The sequence below is a fragment of the Cornus florida genome, unplaced genomic scaffold (assembly GCF_030987335.1).
Source record: "Cornus florida cultivar Cherokee Brave unplaced genomic scaffold, ASM3098733v1 CherokeeBrave_3.0.0_Hap2_Chr06, whole genome shotgun sequence".
Lineage (NCBI taxonomy): Eukaryota > Viridiplantae > Streptophyta > Magnoliopsida > Cornales > Cornaceae > Cornus > Cornus florida.
In genome coordinates, this window is record NW_026775576.1 from 2,414,363 (window position 1) to 2,436,233 (window position 21,871).

The 21,871-nt window shown below is 36.9% G+C and overlaps 2 protein-coding genes across 3 annotated transcripts; one reads left to right on the plus strand and one right to left on the minus strand.

Annotated features, from left to right (window-relative positions):
- Positions 1 to 1,900: 1,900 nt before the first annotated feature.
- LOC132311054 (uncharacterized) lies at positions 1,901 to 21,490 on the plus strand. Of its 2 annotated transcripts, none has more exons than XM_059808760.1 (6): positions 1,901 to 2,137; positions 2,434 to 2,735; positions 2,872 to 3,046; positions 5,796 to 5,888; positions 6,126 to 6,213; positions 21,198 to 21,490. In XM_059808760.1, exons 1-6 carry the CDS (start codon positions 2,064 to 2,066, stop codon positions 21,243 to 21,245), a joined length of 780 nt encoding a protein of 259 aa, XP_059664743.1. In that variant the 5' UTR covers positions 1,901 to 2,063; the 3' UTR covers positions 21,246 to 21,490. The 2 variants fall into 2 exon arrangements, with proteins under 2 accessions (XP_059664743.1, XP_059664742.1); XM_059808759.1 differs by lacking the exon at positions 21,198 to 21,490 and adding an exon at positions 7,922 to 8,674 and having other exon boundaries at positions 1,904 to 2,137.
- Positions 9,247 to 13,088, minus strand: LOC132311053 (leucine-rich repeat receptor-like serine/threonine-protein kinase RGI4). Its single transcript, XM_059808758.1, has 2 exons — positions 10,067 to 13,088; positions 9,247 to 9,966 (listed from the first exon to the last, which is right to left on the minus strand). The coding sequence occupies exons 1-2, from the start codon at positions 12,942 to 12,944 to the stop codon at positions 9,512 to 9,514; spliced, it is 3,333 nt and encodes a 1,110-aa protein (XP_059664741.1). The 5' UTR covers positions 12,945 to 13,088; the 3' UTR covers positions 9,247 to 9,511.
- Positions 21,491 to 21,871: the final 381 nt, after the last annotated feature.

The following is a 21,871-nucleotide window of genomic DNA, read 5'->3' on the forward strand; positions in this document are numbered from 1 at the left end:
GACTTCTTAGAGTCTTATTTTCCATTTTCGAATCATTCTTTCGATTCATCACTGACGCATTAGCCTAAAAACCAGGGCCATCACACACACACACACACACACACACACACACACACATATATATATATATATTTGAAACTTTTTTCTCTATATATATCTTTAAACTATTTTAATTTTTTTTTTTTTTGGAGTTTGGAGCAAATTTGCTTTCTTTAGCTTGCTCTTTATTTTCTATTTTTATCTTTACTTTTCTTTGATACTTTTATTTTTATTTTCTATTTTTATCTTTACTTGTCCTTTGCCAGCGTACTCCAATAGTGTCCTTTTCAGTCATTTCACAAAATTATTTAATTTTACATATTTTCTAAAATAGTTCAGTAAGGGTAATTTAGTCAATTTAGGGTTTATATTTATCAGAGGGACCTATTCGCACTAAACTGAAACTTTAGGGGTGTTTTTTTACATGTGAGAGGCGTCTTCCAATAGTGTCCTTTTCGGTCATTTTATAAAATTATTTATTTTTATATATTTTATAAAATGGTTCAATAAGTGTAATTTAGCCAACTTAGGGTTTAAATTTGTCAGAAGGAACTATTTGAACCAAATTAAAACTTTAGGAATATTTTTTGCACATAAATAATGTGATATGCATATTTTAGGAATATTTTATGCACTTGATCATACCAACTAAATAAACCATACAAAATTTAATTTTCTTTTCATTACTTCACTTTTACTTAGTTATTTTCCATTTAACCAAAGTAAAAAAGGAATTTGGGCTCCAAACTAATTCAAGTGAGCTAATGGATGCGTGAGTTCGTTGAAAAAATAAAAAATAAAATAAGAGTCATGTTATTTGGCCGAATAAAGTTTATGTGGCTACTCATGTGTCAAATATGAGGGACTCATTTTAAAATATAAGGTAATTGACTATTTGAAAAGTCGTAATCCCTTTTATAGGTTTATCTTAATATAGTATCTTTGTTAGCAATTAAAGTTTGGGCAAATTTCATGAAACCCCTAATACTATTAGTTTTTGAACAAATACCTACAACCTACTTTAGAAAACCCCCAATACTTTGAAAATTGATCACATTGCATCATGTCTGTCATTAAATGACGAAACTACCCTTCTGATATACCAAATTAATAAAAAAAAAGCTAAAATTGGTATTTTATCAATTACTAAAATAGCCTTAGTAACATTTAAGTTACCAAAGCACAAAACGACTGCGTTTTGTGTGTATATATTATATGTCTACTAAATGCGGTTGTTTTGATCAAACGCATTTCATGAAATTATTTATTTGGTTCGTATATATTATATGTATATGTACATGTATAATAAATAAGAATCTGACGCGATCAAAGGGATAGAAGGGGTTGTTGACAAACATACTGCTGGACGAAATGCTAAATTGCAAGCTCTACGATTTTGGGTCTATGAAGATGGGGTTCTCTTCCACTATTTTGCCACCGTTGTCGTCGTCGGCCAAGATGAAGTAACTAATGATGGGTTCACTCGGATACGTCGATCCTATGAGGACCGGAATCACATCGAAGAAGAATGATGTGTATAATTTTGGGGTCATTGTTTTAGATATCATTATGGGGATGGAGGCCTTTTGCTCGAAAAAGGGGAAAATGCTGACATCGATTGCCGGACCGATGTTGGTGGGTCATGAGGTAAAGACAGCGGCGGTGGCGGAGATGGTGATGATACAACCATAAAAAACTAAAAAATAAGAAAATGTGATAAGATAAAAAAAAAATGGAAATGAACGTATTCTATCAAAACAAGCATGGGTAATAATAATACATATTTAAGTTAAAATTCTACAATATCCTCCTCATATATTTATATCTATGCATTTTAAGTCATATTCACATTAAAGTGGTCAATAAAATCATTGTTCATAAAATAAAGTTCACATCATGGCAAGCCTACGCGCTTCCACGAAGCTCGTGAAACACGATTCACCTGATCAATAAAATTAAAATCCTTATCTTTTTAAATTCTTACCGCTCTATGTTAGGGTTCTGTGGTTTGTCCGACAACGAAAATGGTGATTTTTCCTGGAAATCTCGTCTGTAAAACCTCGTTCTGGCATCAACGTCTAGTCCTTTTGGTTCCCTGGTGAGAAACCCTCAAATGCCCTTTTTATTCTCTGTTTGTTTCCCTAGAAACTGTTTTTTTTTTTTTTTTTGGTAAATATTCCACAGAAACTGTTAGTAAATCAATAGAAATCTTTCAAAATTCAATTCCGGAAGCTCTTTTTATTTTCTGTGTTTTGTTTCCAATTAAATGCAGCTTAAAGGTCTATTGCTATTAAAAAAAAAATTCTATATTGCTAAGTACGGTACAGATTACTGGTAAATTTTCAGAGATTACGCATGTATTCATTCTTATAACAAGACAAGATTGATATGTAGGCTGAAACTGTCTCAATTCCCGGGCAATACTTGTTCGAGATGCAGAGTCTACTGTTCATCATCGTCATTTCCAGTTAGGTACATTCCAAATCAATCTTCAAAAGCCAAGGAAACAAAGACATCTCCTTTGCCCATAACGGGTTCAGAAGATGAAGAAATGCGTAGTGATTCAGACCCGAATATATCGAGAGTTGAGGTCTCGAATGGTTCACATAGAAGCTTTGTGTTGGATGAGAAGTCTCAGAGTCAACAAAATCAAAATCAAACACTGATTAACAAATTTACCTTTGGCACCAAACCAGGTACGGTTCTGATCAAGTTGTGTCACTGCTAGAATAAATTTCTTTTTTTTTCTTGCATTTTGAGATTTATAATATATTTTTTTGTATATACGAAAAATTCAAGCATTAGTTTTAGATGCTTCTGTGGAACTCTCAGGGGTGGAAGAAGAAGAAGTAGGTTGTGATTTGGGGATTGCGGACCATAAATTATTGGAAGACCTTGAGGAATTGAAAATCCATCAGGGTAAGGATCCTCGCAATCAAGATGCATTACTTGAAGGAAAAACTAAACAAGATGCAGAGAACTTGGCAATTGAATTCCTTGCAACAAGGTTAGTGTTAAAATTGAAGAGAGAAATAGAAAATGAAGAACACAAGGATATACGTGGTTCAACCACTAGGCTTACATTCACGACACACAAATCCCAAGCTACATATCTTTCGTTACATTTTGTTTATATTAACCACCTCTATTTATAGGTGAATTGGGGAAGACTTGTAATAAAGGAATTACATAGAAAGTCAAAAATAAATATGGCAACATCTTATTGCCCAAGTATAGTAAAATTAACATTATGTCAAGGAATGATTTAAGAGCTTAAATCACTCCTATAATTATTCTCCAACAGTTAGAATGTAGTTCTCCGGAATTGTAGCTTTGGTTTGTTATCTAGTCATTTTTGGAGAACTTGGCAGTTCCAAAAGTGTGTGTTTTGCTTAACAGGAGGAGGTTATATGAAAATCAACAATGGTATGAAATAGAGCCCAAACAAAAACTTTCAGGAGCAAACTCATGTCATGACCCCAAACAAACTCCTGCAGAAAGATGCTAAATTCACTATGTACTTGTACATTCATACAACACTTATCTATTACTACAAATTTGTGCAAGAATGAATCAAAACCACGCTATATTAAATTAGCAAGTAACCCATCACTATCCATCCTAGTAGCAGGTAGCTTCCAATGAACACCAAAGTTTCGATTTTGACTTAGATTGTGAGTTTCAGGGCTATCTTTATGATATTTATAAACCCAAAGAATCTGCCTCACATGCCCATCCTTATTGTTTGCCTAAGGAGGCCTTATCACAATAGTAATTCTTAAAAGTCAATTTTCTCAGTCTGTCCAAATACTGTGTATAAGAACACTAACAACTACCCTTCCAACCATGCATGGGAAAGATTTGCCTCAACTTCATACTCAACCAGCTTACAGTTTGATCCCAAAACCCTATATACTCACCAGACTGAATTTCTTCAAAACCTAAGATTACAAATGCGTTGTAAAACAATTTGTTTGAACAAAGCCTTTTCTCAACTGCCTGGGGTAGGTTACTGAATCTTGTTTCTTCATTTGCTATATTTAAGCTCATGTGTTTTGTTAAACCACATGGTACCATATTTTTCCTTACCATCTCTACTCATGTATTATTCTCAATAAGAACCACATCACTTTTTCTCACTGTTGTTGTTATTAGCCACTGCTGCAAGTGAGCAAATCGTCTTAATTGATTTTCTCTCATTTTCTCTCTAATTATAGCTACTTTGACTATCTCATGGATGTATTTCTTTCTAATTTTATTATTTCTTATGTTACACATCTATTTTAACATTCAAATTTCTGCCACACTAATGTTATCAATGTTCATGCATCCCTAGTATTATGAATGTTCATCTAATCCTAATGAAAGGTTTACGCTGCCTGTCAAGCTACCTAACGGAACCCTTTTCCCTTTTCTGTGTCTTGGACTGTGTGTAAAGATAAGGCACTGAAGATGATGTATGTGAATTTAAAAATCCGTTGTAAAACAACAGTTATGAAGTAGGTATTCATGTATTCATGCAATTCATTTACATCTAGAAAATACAAAAGTGGCTAGGTTCAATATACCTTTGGCAATTAATTGATCTTTTGTCACAAGCCCATGTGACGTAGCCAATCTTACCATGAACAAGAGGGCGAGTGATAGAATTCTCCAATCATAGCAAATGAACCCACTGAACTGAAATTACTGACCCCCTTAATGCAGTCTAACTAACCTTTACATTGAAAATTCCGGTTGGAGGAGGTAGCCAAACAATCTTATTTTCAATCTGAATTAGGTACTAGCAGCTGATCACTCGTGGCTTTTAGTTCAGGTAATTCTGAGCTGGAGACAGGCCAAACCCATTGAGATTGTGTAATAATAATGTGGATTTCCGAAATCTACCTGGTTATGCATCATAATTTCCCTTTTACTATATTTTTCAATTTAAGGCATTATAGTTCCTGCTGTTGTAGACTTAAAAAAGTACCAATTATCACAGGATGTGTGGTTTTGTAGCTGCACTTTGAATATTGCAAGTTTTCCACATAAAAGAGCTAATTGTTGCTATGTCAATAGTAGGTCAGTTCTCAATAAATTGTGATTTTTCATTCTTGGATGGTCATTGAATTTGTAGAACAATATTGATATTAGTTTGATTTTGGAACTTCAACTGGTCAAACTTGAATACAAAATCAGAAGTTTTTTATTACATAGTATAGGCTAAAATTTGTATAAGTTTCCCTATTACATTCATGTTGCAATGTTATTTTATTCTTGGCACTTAATAACTATAACAGTTAGAAGCATCACACACATTAGTTAGTTGTCCAATGGAATTAGCTGAGGAAGGTGAAAATATGAATAATTTCATTTTAGATGTAGTAGAAAGAAGCTTTATTGATGGATTTTGTTCATAGACTGCTTTTAGGAAAACCTTATCTAATATGGTGCCTCGTTTGTAAAATAATCCAAAATTGACGTTGGTTGAGAGTAAATTTGCTTTCAAATTGAGATTATATAAAACATTTACGCATAGATATCTAACAATGATATAAGATGCCAATAAATCTAACCTTGGTACTTTGGCACAATTAATACAAACACATACTATATTTGTTGAATCTTGCATCTAAAGATAACAAAGTTTTTGTCAAGTTATTTTTTCTTCATATCCTAAGAGTAAAATTCTGAATATTCAGTTACTGGAAACATGAGAGAGAGAGAGAGAGAGGGAGAGTTCTAAGTTTGAAGCATGTTTTCTTTATCTGCAGAGCATTTACTGCAGTTGAGCTGAGAAAGAAACTACATGGAAAGAGATTTCACCTTGATACTGTTGATGCAGTTATAAAAGACTTCCAGGGCCGGTATGTAACAAAGTATAACAGGATTATCCTTTTGAGTTGCATGCCAGGTTGTTCACATTTTTCCAGATACATATTGTTTTCTGTTGCACTAAATCACAATTTTTTTATATGTTTTTTTTTTTTTTAATTTTTTCTTTTTCATTAGGACATTAAAATATTTATCATCCAAATTTCTGCATTGTAAATCGTATTTATATATGTATTATGCAACTCTTTGACACCTCTAGTTTGTTGTAGGGGTTTCATCAACGATTGCTTGTATGCAGAAACATTTTCTCGGTCCAGATGGTCATCCTTAAAGTGGGGCCCTATGCGGATAAAAAAAGTAAGATGTCCTGTGTAATCACTTCCCCAATTAAGATTTTTTGGCATAACTATTTCCTATAATTTTGTTGCTTTCTCAGTTTCTTGGTTATTAGTTGGACCAAATATTTGTTCTCATGCTGCTTGATGATTATTTGTCATCAATTTCTGTTCTCTCTAGTCTCTGTTTGGTTAGATGGATATTAGTGGAAAGTGAAAGTGAAAGAAAGTGAAGTTCATGGAAGGAAAATTAATTGTGTCTACAATGTATTTGGTTACATGAAAAAATTTCAGGAAAGATGTGGAAAAGTACCATTTCATGGTTATGGTTTAGATAACATGGAAGTTGCAATAAAATATTATGGTTTACCTAAATTGTCCTTATTAGCCAACCACAAGTAGTTGGGAAAGAGGCTTGATTATTGTTGTTGTACCCAAATTGCCCTTGCTTTCATTAAATAGGATAATACGTCTAAATAAATTTATATTGGATAAATATTTTTGGTATATTTTTTTAAAATAAAAGCAATACAAAAATCTAAATAAATAATTTTGCAGGACATTTAGAGAGAGTTTTGGACCATTACACGTTTTATTTCAGAGACATTAAAAAGGCATAATTGTAAGTTCACACAACTTTCTCAAGAAAGCAGAACTTTTAGGTGTTTTTTGTAAGAAAGATTTATGGAAAAATTAAGTAATTATAAAAAATTACTTTCCCTAAAAATTTTTATTTTCTTGCTGTCCAAACTCCTATAATAGAAAGGTTTCCATTTCTTTTCATTTCCATCTAACCAAATGGTGCCTAAAAGAATTATTTATTTATTTATTTTGGTGTGTTCGTGTTGAGTTTGGACAGTTGGTTTTGCTGGCATGGGGCTGGGTGGGATCCATAGCTTAAACTTGGATAATGCAGTATAATCTTGAAAATATGATACCTTAAGATATCTGATATGTTTATTTATAATTGTAGTCGAATTGTAAAAGATAGCCTTAAAGCAACTTGACACCATAATTTGTGGTCTGTCTTTTGCAGATTTGGTACCTTAAATGATCATCCTTCCTTTGTTTATGAGATGATTAGGATGGTAGAGACCCAGAGGGTTAGGATAAGCGTAAAGAGTGGGTAGCTAAATTTATCTTGAAACATTAGTTAAACCCAAGAATATGCTAAAATCACCTAGATACTGAATCTAATTAGAAAGTCTGTCATCTCTGTAAAAATTGGTATTACATTGGAGGATCATTTTTTAGTTATACAGATATTTGAAGACGAGCTTCAGTTTTTGGTTAATAGATGACCAATCAGATATACTTGAACTAAAGTTTATATAAATTGTTTTATTCTTAAAAGGGAGTGTTTTCCGTTGATATATTTACTTGGGCACTGAGTTTTAAGTTTTGTTCCCTTTTCTAATGTTTGATATACATAAAAGGGAACATGAAAAGCAATAATGATTAAATTGTTTTCCCTCATGTTCACAACCAATGAGCCGGGCAGCATAGCATACAAAAGATTATTAGTTAGCTTATTGATATTACTTGGCATTGAGGTTAAAGTGGAGGTCACGAAAGATTGTTTTTAATACTTAAATGTTTATTTCTATTTATCTTTCAAAAAGTAAAATTAGGGAAATAATAAATCATTGACGTAAGGGCTTTATTTGGTTTCTGTTATGTTTGAGGGATAGTGTTTACCACTGACGATGGACTGTTGTTTGTTGGATCAGGCACTGTTGAAGAAAGGAGTAAGTGAAGTTGAAGCAAATAAGGCTATAAAACTAGTATTTGAGGATGGTGATTCTGGTGGAGATCAAGAGTCAAGACTTGGATTGTCAAAGCTTTCAATGGATCAATTATTTGTTCAGGCCACAAAGCAGTGGCTCCGGGGTAGGAATGTGCCTTGTGAGATGCGGAAATCAAGGATTATCCGGTGGCTTCAATACCGTGGCTTCAATTGGGGTGTCGTTATTGTCATCTTGAAGAAGTTACAATCCGAGTATCCCCCATAGAGCACTGTAGCACCTTCAATTGTTGTGCCATCAATGAGATTGAATGGGTCGGTATTTTGTGATTGAGAGAATGTGGCAACTCCACACAGAATGTAATCCCTTGGTGTGAAGATGGCAGGATAGCTGTCACCTTGAGGTACATGCTAACTTAGGATAGAGATGGAAAAGTGGATCTACTTGGGGATCAAAATCATCTGCTGCAACTAGAATTCTCATATATTCACGTGATCGAAATAATTAGTAACATCCATCCATTTGTTGCGTAAATGATTTTGCGGTGTAGTTACTTGTATAAACAATTTATTGTAGAAATGTAGAGCCGGGGATATTATGCTAGCAACTGGCATTATCCGGATTATGGTTATTGTCATGGTGAATATTTGAATGTGTGTTGGATATGTAGACTAATGGAATCTTAATTTGGATTCTTTTTGGATTTTAATACAATGAACTTACTTGAGAGAGAGAACATCAATATTGACTTATTTTCTACCAACCCTTTATTTCACTTGGTGGATCTGGATCTGGATCTGATGTTGTTATATAACTTATATGAGACTTTGATTGTTTGGGTGTATATAATTTATAGTTATATGTGTCTGTCTTTTGGTCCCTGCTTGTATCTGTTCTCTGTATTAGGACGTAAAATTTCTTCTGGAACAAGATTGGTTTAAAAGAGTATTAGTATTATTATTTCATTACTGGAAACTGGAAAGTCTCACTCAATCAGAACATCACACGGGCACGTGATGTTGGAGCGTGGGACCATGTGAGCACTGCTGGAAAGAATGGCAGGCTGGCTGGCTGGCTGGCTGGCTCTCTATTTGTGCGTGTGTGAAAGAGAGAGAGAGAGAATCCCAACCCCTGCATTAAATTCTAATCACATAATTCCAAAACAACCAATCATTGCTCCAGCTTCTACATACTACTCTTTACATTCTCATCAATCCCCAAGAAAAAGGCCCTCGGGGCCATCCATCCCAACTCCCAACAAGCTCTCTGGAAAACAAATTACAGCCCCCCCCCCCTCCTATCCTCTTCCCTTTCACAAGTTCCATAAAACACTAATAATATTTTTCATTACATTTCTTTTATCTAGAAAAATATGTTAATAATTAATTCTTCAATCTACAACAATCAGATAAAGTGAGAAAAAAAAAAAAAAAGAAAAAAAAAAAGAAAAAGAAAGGAAATTAACAATAAAAATCCTAATGTAATTTCCCAGCGTGCTCTTCTTGATTCTCCTCCAACGGAAACAGAATATAAGTATGCGAAAAAAGCTTTATTAGCTCCTCCTTGGAACTTTATTTAGACTGAATCATCGGAGAAAGCAAAGGAACAATTGGAGGATCCTTGTAAAACCATATTCCGAGTGGGAGGCGATGGAGGAAGTGCTGGCGAACCCCTCTTCAGCAGGTTGGGCTGTGACCTTGCAGGATCAACATGTCGAATTTCCTTGAGCATTGCTACAACATCCTTCATCATTGGGCGATCGTTGGCACGAGTGGTGACACACAGAAATGAAACGGCTAGTGTTTGTAGCATTTCGTGCATCTCGGGGTCAGCCCTTCCTCTGAACTTGGTGTCAAGAATGTCAATCGGGTCGCGCTTACTGTGCAAGTGGTCACGAACCCACTGAACCAAGTGTGCACCACCTGGCAAAGTTGGGTCTAATGGATGCCTCCCTGTTAAGACCTCCAAAAGAAGCACACCAAAGCTATACACCTCGCTCTTTTCTGTAATACGTTGCATTGAAGCATGTTCTATGAATCCCCAAAGCAAAGAAAGAAAGATTTGATTAGTGGAATGAATATTAGTGAAAAAATAATTAATCTGAGATAAAATGAATGAATAGTTAATTACCAGGAGCCATGTACCCAAAAGAACCAGCAAGGTGAGGTCTCTGACTTTGCTGCTTTGAATTTGAAAGATGATGATGATGATGATAATCATAATCATCACCATTGCTAGTGACAAGCCTAGCCAACCCAAAGTCAGCAAGATAAGGTTCATAACGAGGACCCAACAACACATTCATGGCTTTGACATCCCCATGCAAGATAGGAGGCACACTATCATGGTGCAGGTATGCAAGTGCATGTGCCACACCCAAGACAATATCATATCTAGCCTCCCATTCTGCTCTTCCCTTACCAGCTCCATGAAGCAGAGAGCTCAAGCTTCCATTGGGAAGGTAATCATAGAACAGCAATTTCAGCGTCTGATTTGAACCCCAACCTAAGAGACGCACAATATTCCGGTGCCGGATTGAACCCAGTGTCTGAATTTCAGAGCTGAAAGCTCCCGAGTCTTCTGATGACCACATCTTTTTCACTGCCAGTGTTTCCCCATTTGGAATTGTCACCTTGTATACAACTCCAGAGCTTCCAGTGCCAATCACATTAGCTGATGTTAGATTGCAGACTATGTCATTAATGGAGAATTCCATCTTCTGATAAAATGTCAACTCCCAATTGTCACACTCCATGGAACCACTGTTGGCCATACGGGCCTGAACTAACATGTAAATAGCAAGTAGCAATAGTACTGCGCTGATGCTTACAAGGATTGACATTGCTAGCTTCATTGTTGATTTGGCACGTCCTGTACCTTCCATTCTGTCAGCAGGAGTTACAACCCCACCGGAAATATATAGAGCTTGGTTTCCGGCAAGGTCACTTAGAGGGAGTTTACGGAAGAATGGGGTATTGGGTAATTCACCGGAAAAGGAATTGAATGACACGTTGAGGGATACAAGGTTTTGAAGGCTTACGAGAATGTTTAAGTTCCCCGTAAACTTATTGTGGGAGAGGTCAAGGATTCCAAGTTTGGTAAGACCTGAGAATTCCGATGGAATCTCACCGGTGAATTGGTTACCGCTAATGTTGAGAGATATTTCGAGTGCTGGAATTTGACCCAATTCTTTTGGTACATCACCCGAGAGAGCATTGTTCCCAAGATCTAGCAATTGTAGCTTACTGCAAGATAGGATCTCTGCTGGGATCCTGCCGGAAAGTTGATTCTTTCCAAGATTGAGTTTGGTTAATTCGGTCAATGAACCAACACTGGGAGTCAGTGGACCCGTAAGTCTGTTGTCCGAAATGTCCACAAACTGTAGGCTTTTGGGCAGTGTACCGGGCAGAGAACCTGTGAGTCCATTTGAATGAAGATCAAGAAACTCAAGGTTTCTGCATCCAGATATTGAGGGAGGAATTACCCCTACTACATGATTATTGCTCGTATCAAGGAAATTTAAACTTCTCAAATTTCCAATCTCCGATGGAATAATACCCCCCAGCCCGTTTTCATTCACTCGGAACCTATACAAGTTTGTGCAGTTTCCAATATCAGGTGGTATAAAGCCTGATAAATCATTGGAAAGTAGCAGGAGCTTGGTAAGATTTTTCAATGCAAAAATCTCTTTCGGTATTGAACCAAAGAGGTGGTTGTAAGAAAGATCAAGAGCCTGAAGGTTCTCACACTCAGCGAGAGAGATTGGAATTTTGCCTGTTAGCTTATTCTGCCAGGCAAAGAACAGAGTCAACCTCTTCAATTTACCAATTTGAACAGGAATCTCACCAGAAATTTCATTGTTGTCTACTTCCAGTTGGGTCAGAACCGTGCAATTCGAGAGTTCAGAAGGTATAGTACCTGATAACTGGTTAACGCTCAGCTGAAGCTCTTGAAGCCCCAGAAGGCCTCCAAAACTTGTTGGTATGCTTCCTGTCAGTAAATTCTCCGACAACTCCATGACTTTGAGCTCCCTGCAGCTTCCAAGCTCATATGGGATTGTGCCAACTATGCTGTTCTGCCATAACAGCAGACTCTGAAGCCTTTTGAGCTCCCCAAATTTCCTTGGGATTGGACCGGATATGGAATTCTGATACAAGTAAAGGTTCTGCAACTCACTGCAGTTTCCAATCTCTTCTGGGATAGGACCTGACAAGAGAGTTGTGTAGATGGCTATGGTCTGAATTCTTTTCAGCATCCCAATTGACAAAGGGAGACTCCCAGAAATACTAGTTACAGCAATGCCTAACATGATCAAATTGGTGCAGTTTCCAATCTCCCATGGCAGCTCACCTTTAAGATTTTGGTTTCCACCTGCTCGGAAGATTTCAAGATTGCTCAAGTTTCCAATACTGTTTGGAATTTTGCCGCTGAGCTGATTGTCATAGAGAGTTAGATACACAAGACTCGAGAGATTTCCAATATCTGATGGAATTTCACCTTGGAGAAAATTTGTATTGAGAGATAAACTGTGCAGTTTGCTTAGCTTGCAAATTTCCACCGGGATTTCTCCTGTGATGGAATTGTCACTGATATCAATGACGCCCAGTTCACTATACCCTCCAAACTCCTTTGGAATCTTACCGGTGAGATTGGTTGATGAGAGAATAAGAGTATTTAATGAGGTGAGAGATTCAAAATTTGAAGGCAATGGACCTTGGAGATCCATCGATTTTAAGCTTATCTTGAGCACTTGGTGGTTTGAGTTGCAGTGTATCCCAAGCCAATTGCAAGGAGTTTGGTGTGAAGAATTCCATGATCTCAGAGCATCCGTGGAGCTGTTTAAGGTGTTCTTCCATGTTAGAAGAGCTTGGGATTGTACATCATCAATATTAATAATATTGGAGTAACAAGAAGAGAAGAAAAGAGTGTTTATTGAGAGAAGTAATAATAATGTGGAGGAGGAGAAGATTTTGGGAGAAAGTAACGGATTTCTTAGGGGTGCATGCATTGCTGAGAGCTAAGAACAGGTGATGGTTTTTTTGGGGATTGTAGAGGGGGGAACCCCATGTTTTGTTTATAGAGGAAAAACAGAAGATCTGGATCCAAGAGAGCTGCTTCATTTCTTTTGTTTATTTATTTATTATTATTGTATTAGTGTATTGTTGTTAATTGATAGATAGATGGTGATGCAGATGGGTTCTTTTTAGTTTTATTAATGCATATAAGTCTTTTATGGGCTCTTTGTTTCGGTCCGTTCCACGTGCAAATGGTTTTTTTGGATTTTGCTTTTCGAGTGATGATATTTACAGCAGGAGTAGTTAGTTATTGTTGGAAGTAAATGTCAAAAAAATGGTGGTGTTGTATGGCCTTGCCTGGCTTGTACAGATATTAAATTTCCTGGTTTCTTCTTTCATGCTTACTTTAAGAATTTTTGCTTTGTTGTTTCTCCATTTTTGGTCACCTGTGTTTAATCTCGGCCGGCCACATGCTTTTACAATGTTGAGAGAGAGAGAGAGAGAGGAGAGAGAGAGAGAATGACAATGTAGTGTCCTGGATTTTTGGGTATTTATTTATTTTCTGGACATTATTTTATTTTATGTGGGGTCGATATATTTTATTACATTATTTATTTGATATGTGTCATTAAGATGTTATATATATGTGTGTGTGTGTGTGTTTTTGTGGATGAGTTAGTGGTTGGAGATTTTTGTTGGGATAAGGTGGGTATTGTTTTATAGAATGGAGGACATTTTGGTAGTTGGGCAAGTCAAATTATAAGATACAATGTGAGCCACATGTTTTGAGTGGCTATGGTTTGGTCTTGGGATTCTTTGACCAACAACCACATCACCCCACCATCACCCACCACCTTTTCCTCTCTCTTCATCTAGGCACACTCTCTCTTCTCTTCCATTTTTCCTTTTCTTTTCTTTCCCTCATTCTTGAGCAGCTATAGTTGGGAAAATTGTAGATCGTGGCAAGGGGAACATTTTGGCACCGGTCTTGATTCACTTTGGGTCGATTTCAGGCTTGGATCTTGAGATAGAGGTCTTCATTTGAGGTAGGGAAGTGTAAACTTTAAGGTCTTGGGTTTTTATAAGTTTTCTGTATGTGATTTTGTGGAAAACATGCTTATGTGAAAGATGTGTTCTCGTTTGATGAGGTTCTTGAGATTTGTTTTGTTTCACATGAGTTCATGTTATATGCATATGTGATGATGCGTTTAATTTGGGCAAAAACATGCTATTGTGATGATAATGATGGGTATGTGTTGATTTCTTGAGAAATGTCATGATATTATATGTTGATTTCTTGAGAATCGCTATATTGATGATGATAATGCATATATTTTAAATTCTTGAGAAAATGATAATGAATGATGCATAACTTGCATATCATAACCATTGGTTGGGTTTGGGTTGGAATGTATGTTATATGGTTTCTAATTATTTTGAAAAGATTGATTTGGGAAAGTTTTGAAAAGGATTTTTGGAAATGATTTTGTGAAAACGGACGCCATGGAGTCGCCATGTAGTCCGGGGTTAGCCAACCTAGAAGGGAGACACGAGACGGCTTTGACGTGTATAGTTGAACTACCTAGGCTCCAAATGACGCTAAGGAGATGCCCTAGGTCAGGGATAGCTTGTCAATTTCCTTCATGATGCCTAGGAGACGCTTAGGGTTTGGTTGTGTTAACATTTTTGGTGTGAGTTGTGTTATGACGGAAATGATTTTGGGAAAATGGTGAGAGTGCATTCATAGGGTTCATCTCATTATTGAAAAGTATGGAAGTTTAATGTTGATACTTGATTGTTATTTTTTCCCCAATTTATATGATCTCTCCCTTTTGTACCCTATACTTTACGTGTGATTCACGGGATTACAAGAGCTGTATTTTAGGCTATCCATGCTGAGCTGTTGTGCTCACCCTATATTTAACATTTTCAAGAAATGGCAAGGACATAATAGATGACGTACCCTCGTAAGCTAAGTTTTAGCTTGATGATATCTTTTGTAATCATTTTGTAAAGAAATTTTTTTTGGATATTAAAGACATGTAATGACCTTATTCTTATGTCCGTTTCATGAGAAACCGTTGTATTTGTGGTCACCGAGACCTTTGCATATAATTATATTCTTTTGGGTACATTTTATCATTTCAAAAAATGTAAAAATGCTTAAATGGAGATTTGATTATCAATGATGAATGTATGACGTTATTTTGAAGATTCAATGCGATGTTTACATGTTAAATGATGTTGTGCCAGAACTATTATCATGTTGGTAGCCTTGGGAATGCATTGAAATAGGTTTGAGAAGTGTTCTAGATGGCAAAAAAGGGGTTTCGGGCACTATCTAGTCGGTTAGATGGTTGATCTAATCGGTAGGATCAGATTTAGGGTTTATCTAACCGGTTAGATGCCCCCATCTTATTGGTAAGATGGGGTTGGCAGTGGGTATTTTTGGCTTGGGGACCATATGTGCGCACAGATCACTGAAGTGTGCACACCGATGGGCATTTGTGCACACAGATGGTCCTATGTGTGCGCAAAGATGGCCCTGGGATTTGGTTTTGCGCTACTGGATTGTCATCGTAAAGATAAGATGACCCAAGTGTGCACACAGATTGTCAAATATTTGCATTTTGACCCCAGACTTCAGTATAATTACATATTTACCCCCTGGACATGTTCCTAACCATTGAATGACCCTAATAAATGACAGATTTACCCTTTTTGAGTCATAAGCCATTTTTGACCATACCAAGTGACTATTTTACCTTTGGGGACTTCAGACTATTATTTTAAATTTAAAATAACTGTAGTACCCTTTTGTGACCTTGGGTTCATGTAAGGACCCGGGTAGCGATCTGGACCCTGAGTTTGGGTTGTTACAGATTTGGTATCAGAGCGATGGTTTGAATACCATCAGGACATGGGAAAGGCCTATATAGATGGGGTAGATGAATTATTTGCATTGTTTATTTAATACGTGCAAGGTGTTTAAAGTTTTGTATGCATGCTTGCATGTTTAAATGTTAAAATACATGTTATGTGGCTATGTGTGTGAGGTGTTTTATATTGTTATGACTGTCAAGTGAGTTGCTTTCGGACGTCATTTTCGGGCTGATTGTTAGTGTTGCTTTTGTTGACTCGTTTTCTCGTTTCATAGCAATATGCCACCACGAAACGAACCAAGAGGAGTTAGCTCCAGGCTAACTAGAGGCGAGGTTAGGGAGAGTTCTAGTTCTAATCCGGTGGAGCAGGTTGATGATGAGACACTTCTTAGGGATTTGATTCCACCTAGGGGTGTTCCCGCTAGAAGGGAGAATGTTGAGGCTAGTGAAGGTTCAGTCAGGCAGACCTTAATCACTTTATTGCAAGATGTGTTGCAGGCCACGGTTGATATAGTTCCGCAACTGGCACCCCAATCATTACCACGGGCAGTTGTTCCACCGGAAGAGACAGATATGGTAAAACATCTTAAGCTTATTTTGAGGTTCGTGACGCTTATGCCTACGTTGTTTGAGGATAGCACTGACCCTATGATTGTGGATGATTGGTTTGATCAGGTGGAGAAACACTTGTTCACTATAGGTGTCCTGAATGATCGTTTGAAGATTATTTTGGCCACTTTTAATTTTTTTAAGGAAGCGAAGATGTGGTGGAAGCCAGTTGCGAATCAGTATGATGTTGAAGCTATAGATTGGGACACCTACAATAACTTGCTTTATGAAAAGTATTTTCCGATGACCAAGAGGTGGGAGTTGCAAAATGAGTTTGATCACCTCATTCAGGGCAATATGACAGTGATGGAGTATGAGAGCAAGTTCACTACTCTCTCTCACTTTGCTCCAGATTTAGTGAGAGATGAGGCGAACACGACTCGCAAGTTTATTTTTGGCCTTCATTACACTATCAAGCTAGTAGTGGCAGCTCAACACATCAAGGTATATGCAGAGGCAGTTGAGAGAGGCTTAGTCGTGGAGATTAAGGTTAATGACCGGAATGCGAACAGGGAGTCGTGGAGACAGGGTGGGAATGCAGGTGGTATGATAGAGGGGCAATCAAAGAAGAAGCACAAGGGTGGATCCTCAGGTTTATAGGGGCATCAGTTGGCACAGTTTGCACTTACCACTCATATTCTGACTAGTTCTTCCAAGTCGGGGTAATATGTTTCGGATGCCAGCATCTAGGCCATTACAGATCACCATATCCTTAGGACTTACCTGGTGACAGAGCTTGTTTTTGATGTGGCCAACATAGTCATATCAAGAGGGATTTTCCACGACATAGAGGTGGTATAGCTAGTGGTAAAGGGTTACAATAGAGGCCAGCGTAGTCAGCCATAACTCAGTTAGGGTTTTGGCCACCGCTACCACCACATCGCGACCAGCTAAGGGAGTTCCTTTTAATGCACCTACCTGGCAGTCAGGCTATCATACTAGTGGATTTCAGAGGTAGAGGACCCCGGGTCGGGTGTATGCAGTTACTCTAGCTTTGGCTCCAGTTGAGTTATATCGTGGCCCATCAGTTGTCAAGGGTATACTTCTTATGTTTCATTCATGGGCTAGAGTGTTGTTTGATTCTGGTGTATATTATTTCTTTATTACATCATCTTTTGCATCTGCGTTAGGATTAGAGGTTAATCGGTTAGACAGACCACTTAGTGTTGATACGCTAGTTGCAGTCTCGATTGTTCTTGATGGAGTTTATCGCAATTGTGTTGTTACGATTGCGGGACGGACGCCCGAGTTTGATCTCATCCTTCTCAAGATGACGGGTTTTGATGTCATCCTTGGGATGAACTGGTTGTCATCGTTTTGAGCAGTCATTGATTATTTCAGGGGAAGAGTGTTAGTTTGTACTCCAGACAGAGATCGGGGTGATTATCTCATTTCTTCATTTTATGGTATGAAGAGTCGTGATCAACGTGATTTATTCTTGGCTAGTCTTTTGGCTGATGATGATGGGTTTCGTGAGGAATTGCATTCGGCTGTTGTAAGTGATTTTTTGGATGTGTTTTCGGAGGATTTTGTGGAGTTGCCTCCACATAGGGAAGTAGAGTTTGCCATTGATCTTCTGCTTGGTATGACACCCATTTCTATGACACCGTATCGTATGGCACTAGCAGAGCTGGAAAAGCTTAAGAAGCAGTTGGATGATTTGAGAATGAAAAGGGTTTATTCGACCTAGTGTTTCACCGTGGGGAGCATCGGTCTTGTTTGCAAAGAAGAAGGATGGTTTCTTGAGGTTGTGCATTGATTATCGAAAGTTAAATCATGCCACCATCAAGAACAAGTATTTGTTGCCTAGGATTGATGATTTATTCGATTAATTAAAGGGCACTTGCTGTTTCTCAAAGATTGACTTGAGGTTGGGTTATTATCTATTGCGGGTCAAGGAGGAGGATATTTCGAAGACCGCTTTTTATACTCGATACGGTCATTATGAGTTCCTAGTCATGCTATTCGGTCTGACAAATGCTCCAGCTGCATTTATGGACTTAATGAATCATGTCTTCCATACTTACTTGGATAGATTTGTTGTTGTGTTTGTGGATGACATACTTGTGTGTATTCGTCGTCTAAAGAGGAGCACGAGATGCATTTGAGTACAATCTTATAGATTTTGAGAGAGCATCAGTTGTATACTAAGTATGAGAAATGTGATTTCTGGTTGTTCGAAGTGAAGTTTATGGGACACGCTATTTTCGAAGGTGGAGTTTCAGTTGATCCTTTGAAGATTAAGGCTGTTTTGGATTGGGAAAGTCCGAAGAATGTGTTTGAGATTCAGAGCTTCTTGGGCTTAATTAGCAGGATATTATCGAAGGTTTGTGTTAGATTTTTCTCGCATAGCCGCTTCTATGATGAGTGACAAGCCCTCTTCTATATGATAGAATATCGACTTTGTAACACGAGAGGTCGCTTCACAAGGTCAAAATATGATTGTGGTTTAGGAAGCGTTTAAAAGTCAAATTTACATTTATTAAACCACTATTACAACTAATGAAGTATAACAAGTACAGATCGTCCGCAGAGATTATACGTGTTGGAATTTAACTTTAACTCTAGCCTATCAAAAGATTGAAAAGGAGGGTTGGGTTGTTTAACTAAGGTGTAATAAAATTAAAATGCAAGTAAAGTAAACTAATGAGAGATTGGGATTTAAGAAATATGAAGAGAGGTCTTAGGGTGTTGGAATCACCACTAAGCTTATGTAATTAATCACTTGCTTTTCATTAATGGGGAATACATTATTACAATCTAGATGTGGCCACAAACATAAACACAATTTGTATGTAGACTATCAAATGCAAGTGTGAATTGTCTACCTAACTAACAAGTAAACTAAGTGTAGAACAACCCACCAAGACGAAGGCATAATCCATCAATTAATTAACAAATGTATCTAATAAGAGCACACATTAATCTAGAGAATCATTGTAATGACCCGGACTTTTTCCTCCTTTTTCATTTTTGGTTATTTTCTTTTTTTCGTCTTTTACTCGTTTATCGTTTTTCCTCCCTTAACCTCACTTCGGGTGTTCGGATTTGATTCCGGTTTTGCATGCATTCATGATACTTGATTTTCATGACATTGGTATTTTCACTTTTGTTGAAAAGCATGCTAGTTGCTTTTATTTTTCATAAAAGGGCATGAATACTTACTTTAGTGTAATTATACATAACTTTTGGGATTTTAGTGTAATTATGCAAAATTATTATTTTTCGTTTGGGGGACCTTTTTGTAATTTATTTTAGAAGATATTTTGAAAAAGGACCATTTTGCAATTTTTGGAAAGTGTGACAAGTGTCACACTCTCATGGAGCCATTTGTTGGCATTTAGGTGAAGAGACTTGGCACCATGATCTTTTGACATTTGGTGGGTGGAGGTTCATCCATGTGTTGGCCTTAGATTGGTGCACATGTAACCATTGGATTGTTGACAAGTGTAAGCTTAGGATTAAGTCTTGGAAGAGGCATTGGATTAGTAACAAGTGTAAGGCCATGATCTAGTCTTGCATTGTGTGTGTGTGAGAGGTAGTGTAAGAGCACATAGTGAGTGGATGATCTCTAACCCTTCCACTCACCATTTTTCACTTATCCTCTTCATTTCCCTTAGTTCTTCAAAGTTCTAACCTAGCCACCATTGGAGAAAAGCTTGGTTAATAGCTTTCTTCTTCAATTTTGGTGCCCTTCCATTCATCTTAGACTAAGAACCTTAACTAGTAAAAGTTTCCTCTCATTCTCCTCTTCATTAACCCTAAGCTTGTTTTCCATTAACCCTAAGTGTTTTGAAATCCTTTGGGGTTTAATATATATTGTATACATGCTTTTAGAATTGTAGTATTGCATACTATAGGAAATCCTTATGATTGACTTAGGATTTCATTGATCAAGCATGTATGTTGTGTATATATCTTGAGTAGGATTGTTGAAGTTGTATAGAATTCTTAATGATTTGAGTTACTATGCTATTGTGATGGAAATTCTACATTTTAGTATATTACTATTGATAATCATGATTGTTTTAGAAGCTATTTGCTAAAATGCAAACATTTAGTATATATGGCTTATTGTTGAGGCATGCTTAAATTGATAAGTTAATGATACTGTTTTGTGCATAATATCATGTTAAGAACTTGTCATCTATCATATCATTCTAGACTTGGAACCCTAAGACATGGTTTGTATGGTTTCAAAGTACTTGTGCATGGAAGGTGGTTTATATGCCTTGTTATCTATATATATAAGTTTTGAACTTGATATATATACTTTGGATTCTCTTGGGACATGGTTACTAGTAACATGGCTAGAGTTTGGCTCTAGTGCGGGAGGTATGAGTTCTCCCCAATCGAGATAGTGCGCACTTAGGGTGGTCTTCCCTGCGGGTTAATGCCCGGAATAACCGTTGAGGTCTCGGCAGAATTCTGAGCTTAGGTGTCCAAGGATTCTACTTTTTTTTGATTTCGCATTCATTTCCAAGTTGACAATTAATGCTATTTGTAACTTGTAAATTTTGTTATATGTGGTTTGATGTTGCTAAGTACATCCATTTTGATATTGTGTTGCTAAGAAACATTTAAGTTAGCTTAAGATGATCCCTTAGAGCACCTTGAACATAGACGTTAAGTGGAATGCTCCCTTGTATTCGTCTATATTAATCTTGCAATGATATTGAAACTTTGGGGTATACGCATATGCTTCTCCTATGAGTAACTTGATTACTCACCCTAGTGGTTTGGGTTATTTTTCAGGTAAAGAGACTATGTTCTTGGATGCTCATCATCCTTAGAAGATTTTGAGTTATTTGAAGCATTTTTGTATATTGACATGCACTTGTTTAGCATGCCTTCCTTTTTGGATGTTAATTTTGTATACCATGGATGTATGGTATTGTAGAAGCTAAAATGGCTTCCTTGATGTGTAATGTATATCTAAGAACACTTGAAGATGTCTATTTTGTATGCATAACATGAGGCCAAGTGCCATGTACATTTATATCACATGTATGCTAGTTTAATCCCATAGTTGTCTTATGAAATGATGAGAATTCGAGGTTTGACAGGTTGTATTTTGCACATGACATGTTATCTGATCATGAGCTATTGGAACACATGCATTTTCTCATTTTACATATGTGTGCATGTTCACTTTGGCACACAACACCATTCTTGAAGAAATGAACACTTAGAATAGCATTCATTTACATATTTTTGCTAAATGAGACCTCAAGGACATTTTTGGTATTTCACTTGAAAAAAAAAATGTTGGTCTTGACATGGTTGACCAAAAAATATGATTTTAAGGGGGGTTACTTCACAACTTTTTTTCCAAAAAAGGCCCAGAAAGTCCTCAAAATGGCATTTCAGGTGCAGCTACAATAGTTCGAGCGCTCTAAATGGGAGTTCGAGCACTCGAAGTTTGGGCA

Excerpts from the sequence above, each read along its gene's own strand:
- LOC132311053 (XM_059808758.1), bottom strand. The coding sequence starts at position 12,944 with ATGCATGCACCCCTAAGAAATCCGTTACTTTCTCCCAAAATCTTCTCC. Across the intron at positions 9,967-10,066 it reads TTTTGGGTACATGGCTCCTG|AACATGCTTCAATGCAACGT; the intron begins GTAATTAACTAT and ends GGGGATTCATAG.
- LOC132311054 (XM_059808759.1), top strand. The coding sequence starts at position 2,064 with ATGGTGATTTTTCCTGGAAATCTCGTCTGTAAAACCTCGTTCTGGCAT. Across the intron at positions 2,736-2,871 it reads TACCTTTGGCACCAAACCAG|GGGTGGAAGAAGAAGAAGTA; the intron begins GTACGGTTCTGA and ends TGGAACTCTCAG. Across the intron at positions 5,889-6,125 it reads ATAAAAGACTTCCAGGGCCG|GGGTTTCATCAACGATTGCT; the intron begins GTATGTAACAAA and ends AGTTTGTTGTAG.